The 4,912-nt window shown below is 39.5% G+C and overlaps 1 protein-coding gene across 1 annotated transcript; it reads right to left on the minus strand.

Moving 5' to 3' along the window:
- Window positions 1-339: 339 nt before the first annotated feature.
- LOC122333600 (tripartite motif-containing protein 16-like) lies at window positions 340-3,769 on the minus strand. Its single transcript, XM_043231295.1, has 6 exons — window positions 3,115-3,769; window positions 2,648-2,743; window positions 2,342-2,575; window positions 1,717-1,876; window positions 1,530-1,577; window positions 340-1,331 (listed from the first exon to the last, which is right to left on the minus strand). Exons 1-6 carry the CDS (start codon window positions 3,685-3,687, stop codon window positions 811-813), a joined length of 1,632 nt encoding a protein of 543 aa, XP_043087230.1. The 5' UTR covers window positions 3,688-3,769; the 3' UTR covers window positions 340-810.
- Window positions 3,770-4,912: the final 1,143 nt, after the last annotated feature.

Raw genomic sequence — 4,912 nt, forward strand, 5'->3', positions numbered from 1 at the left:
AAAGGGATGAAAAATAATCAGATCTTGCTATTTTTAATGCTTTTCTGTATGACAGCATACTCTCCCGCCAGGCAATACGAAATACTTCTAATTTGGTTTTTCTCCACCTGCGCTCCATTTTCCGGGCTGCTCTCTTTAGGGTGCGTGTGTTACTCAATATGACTCTGATTAAAATGGACCTACATGTTTACTCTCATCAGAGTATTAGCTCAGTATTAGTAAACTGTTGGTAAAATAATTTGTCAGATGCTTACATAGTTACTTATAGTCAGGAGAACGTGTGTTAGGGAACTGCTATAATGGCACTGAAGACTGGAGTAATGATGCTGAAAATTCAGATTTGATTGAATTCAGCTTTATTGAAAAAAATTGTATTGCAATACATATTCATACTGAATTATTGTCCAGTCATGCTCCAACATCTGGACAAACCAGGGACTTATGCAAGGATCTTGTTTGTGGACTTTCAACACCATCATCCTGGATACTCCTTTAAATAAACTGGTGCTGTCAAAACAACCTGAAGCTGAAGCTGTTCAAAATAGTGGAGATGATCATGCACTTCAGGAGAAACACCCCAGAGTGAAGAAATGGGAAGAAAGAACAGAAGAAACGGAATCACAGGCCCGGAATCTTACTGTCTATATGAGAATTAATTATACACATTTATTCTGATACACGTTATCTCAATGACAGAAGTTCAGCTGCAGTATTGATGTCTTGAAGAGACTCTAACATCTCACTCTTACTGATTTATCATGCAGCTCAAAGCATTATGGGTAGAATCTCTCATCAGTCTATTCTGATTCATCAACACAGTTTGACTGATGATCCAAAATAAACCCCAAACCCAAGACAGAGAGCTTGAGTGAATGTGGTCTGGACTGTGTGGATGAGGTTCATTGTGTCAGAGACGCTGTAGAAGGACAGAGTTCCTGCTCCGTGATCCACAAACACTCCTACTCTACTGCTGATGGGCTTCACAGAGAGATCAGTCCATGTGTTATTGTGTCTAAATGAGTACTTAGAAGAAGAGCAGTACAAACACCAGGACTGATCATTATATCCAAACACACACTCATCACCCCATCCCTTCCTGCCGATGTTTTTATACGACACTGATATATGAGCACTACTCCCACTCCACTCAATCTCCCAGTAACAGCGTCCACACACACTCTCTCTACACAACACCTGAGAATACTCATCAAATCTGTCTGGATGATCAGGATACGGCTGCTCTGTGTCAGTGTTAGTAATCACTCTGTTGTTCTCAGACAGAAGGAGGTGTTTATTCACTGTGTTCAGATCCAGAGTGAGCTGATGGGAATCTGATGGAGATAAAACACATCAGATCAGGAATTATGAATCTGTTTGATCTTTTCATGAACTCTTGATGTTCAGTGTATGATCAGTGTCTCAGTACAGATGAGCAGATATCTGTGCTAACCATCATTTACATCATCAGTAATAAAACTCTTTCACCTTCTACAGAAGGACATGAACTGCTTGTTTTCTTACTGACTTACATTGTAGGAAATCTTTTCTGGTTCTGGGAACAATGCTGCTGAATGTCACTGTGGAAATCAACAGAAATGATTAGAGTTATTTTCATGATTCTGCATCATTCCTAAGACATTTCTAACATGATGTTCTTCATGATATGAGATGATGATGGACTGGTTTCTGAGAGTAGATGAACATCCAGGACTTTACCTCTGTCTGAGATCTTCTTGACCTCCTCTTTGCAGAAATCCTCCAGTTTGTCTCTCAGCTGAAGGACAGACTCTCTCAGATCATCAGAAGAGAAGAGAGACCTGAAGAGGTCATCATTTATGTCTGTAGATTCAGGAAGAGCTGAGAGAGACTGGAAACTCTACAGAAAACAGAAATCAAACTCATTAGATCCACGCTTCACCCAATAACCTGCTCCAACACCAGATTTGTGCTGCTCTTGTTGACTCGATTGATCTGTATTAATCTCATTGTAGGGTTGAATAGATTTGTTTAGGAGAAGATTTACTAATTCTACAGATTCTACCGAGGTTTTACCTCTCAAATCTCCCTTTTCTGTCAAAGATACTAGAAAAGGTTGTATCCTCACAACATCCATCATATCTATCTGACCGCTATCAGTTTGCAGCAGTAAATGAGGAGGTATCATATCATATAATTTTCACAATGACTGAAATACCACAACATGCTAATTTATTGAGATGCTCCTGTATTTTTCACTTTAGAGTGCTTAGAGACACTGAAACATGAAACTGAGAACTGAGCCTCTTGTCACAGCAGGATCTGCTCAAGTCCACTCTGATCTGTTCTTCTAGATGTGTGTTACCTGCAGGAACTGGATGTGATCCTGTGTGTGTGAAAGCTGCTCCAGCTCAGCGTCTCTTCTCCTCAGATCATTGATCTCCTGCTCCAGTCGCTCCAGTCGTCCTTCAGCTCGACTCACTGCTTGCTTTTCCTGATCTCTGATCAGTCGTATCAGCTCAGAGCGGCTTCTCTCAATGGAGTGGATGATCTCAGTAAAGATCTTCTCACTGTCCTCCACTGCTGTCTGTGCAGAGCGCTGTTAAACACACAGTGATTCAGTGAGTCTGAACCGAGACCGAGACAAACCTCTCTTCTTCTCCAAACTCACCTTATGAGACTCCACAGCCTCTCTCAGCTGCTGGAGATCTTTCTCTCTCTGCTGGATTCTCTGCTGGAGCGTCTTCTGAGTCTCCTTCATCTGATTCTGCAGGACAAACATGATAGTGAATCTCACAGAAAACTACTGACTCTAAATCATCATGAGAACAGATGAATCCAGGAAAGGTGGAGCTGATAACTAATAGCTGTAGGTTCAAACTCCAGAAATGCAGAAAATAATTTAAAGCAGTTTAACATAAACTCCAGAAATACTCAGTTTCAATCATTGTATGTTAATTGTAATATGTTAGTAGATGAAGACCTGTTTAACACCACAAGAGAACGTATAGCAAAAGTGAAACTGAAACAGAATAGAAGAGCGTCACGCTGACAGTGTTTCTGTTCAATTAAGCAGCAAAGAAAATAAAAAGAGTATTGGATCACTGCACTATTAACTTGATCTCTAGTGTTAAATACCTGTTTCTTTGTCCTCTGGTCTGCTGCTGATACAATGTCATGGTTTTTATGTTCATCCATCACACACAGTACACATATACACTTCTGATCAGTGCAACAAAAAACCTCAAGGATCTTCTCATGTTTCTGGCAGATCATCTCCTGCAGTCGTCCAGTGGCTTCGGTCACTTTGTGTTTCTTTCCTTTAAAGAAACTCTCATGTTGTTGAAGGTGATTCTGACAGTAAGAGTTCAGACACACCAGACAGGACTTGACGGCTCTGTATTTTCTTCCAGTACAGACGTCACACTGAACATCTCCAGCTCCGGCGTAACAGTCATCAGAGAGTTTGGTCTTCTTCAGTTTCTCCACCACTTCAGCCAGCATGGTGTTTGTAGATAAAGCAGGTCTTGGACTGAAGGTCTGTCTGCACTGAGGACAGCTGTAGACTCTCTTCTGATCCTCTTGATTCCAGCAGTCTGTAATACAGCTCTTACAGTAACTGTGTCCACAGGAAGTAGTCACTGGATCCTTCAGGAGATCCAGACACACCGGACACATGAAATCATCCTGAGAAACACTGGGTTCTGCCATTTTACTGCAAGAAAACAGAGACACAAACACACAAGCGCTCGATTACACTTCAGTTTCTATTTCACCAGAATCAAGTGATTCCTGTTTCCTGGTTCTGTGTTTGAGTCACGGCAGTAAAACAGGTTTATCTGTGAGTCTCATTTGAGGTTTCTCATTTGTGTTCCTGTGAAGTATCTCTCTCTCTCTCACACACACACACACTGGTTTGATTTACAGGCACTATCCATGGGAGATTATTTTTTCCCTCTTACCACATCCCGGCACTTACTCCTTACATTTACTTTCTGCATTTTTATTTTTTAAAGGAAAATTTTTTTTAAAACCATTTCATACCATTTACCATTTTAGAAGAACACAGGAAGGGTAAACTTCACAAACCATGTCCTTGTTGTAAAACCTATTTCACACAAATTTGTGTCAAAATAACTGAAAAACTAACTTTGAAGTTTGTACTTAAATATGATCAATATTTGACATTTATTTAAATGTAAAAGCTAGTGTGAAATTTTTTTTTTGCTTCTCTCCTGGAGCCACAAGAGGGTGCATCGAGCAAAATATTACTCATACAGTCTGTAAAAAAAGTGCACGGTTAAAATTGTTTATAATTTAAATACATTACGGTGTTAAAATAGCTTTATAAAACAGTATCACGTATGTGTACATACATTAATATAAAACGTTGAAAGCCAATCACACAGAGTAATTAAAAACATGAGATGCAATGAGACTGGAAAAAACCTGGCATAAAGTCTCAAGAAGTGTTTCTTTAAAAGATGAATGTATATTAATTGTACACGTCTCTTGTACATGGCGCGGATGCAGCTCTAGAAAATGTTATAGATATGCGTTCTGTGAAAGGTTTTAGTTTTGTTGTAAACAACATCTTCTCCGCATCAATGTTCTCTTTTTCTGCCGTATTTTGAACTAAAGCAGCTTTCTCATAAATACAAGACGTTTTTGTGATTCTGTTTCAGTAAGAACAGGCTAAACTGAATGGAGACCAGTTGCATTCATCATATTTAATATTGACTGAGGAATATGATTACCTGATGAAGCAGCAATTGGGAAATAAGATATCATCAAGTCCCAGGAGATCCTGCTGTCGACTGCAACTCAATGTGACTCTGATTAAAATGGACCTACATGTTTACTCTCATCAGAGTATTAGCTCAGTATTAAGAAACTGGGAACCATTAGGGAACCATCAAATTAAAACAGTCTACTT

This window comes from Puntigrus tetrazona, unplaced genomic scaffold, assembly GCF_018831695.1.
Source record: "Puntigrus tetrazona isolate hp1 unplaced genomic scaffold, ASM1883169v1 S000000299, whole genome shotgun sequence".
NCBI lineage: Eukaryota > Metazoa > Chordata > Actinopteri > Cypriniformes > Cyprinidae > Puntigrus > Puntigrus tetrazona.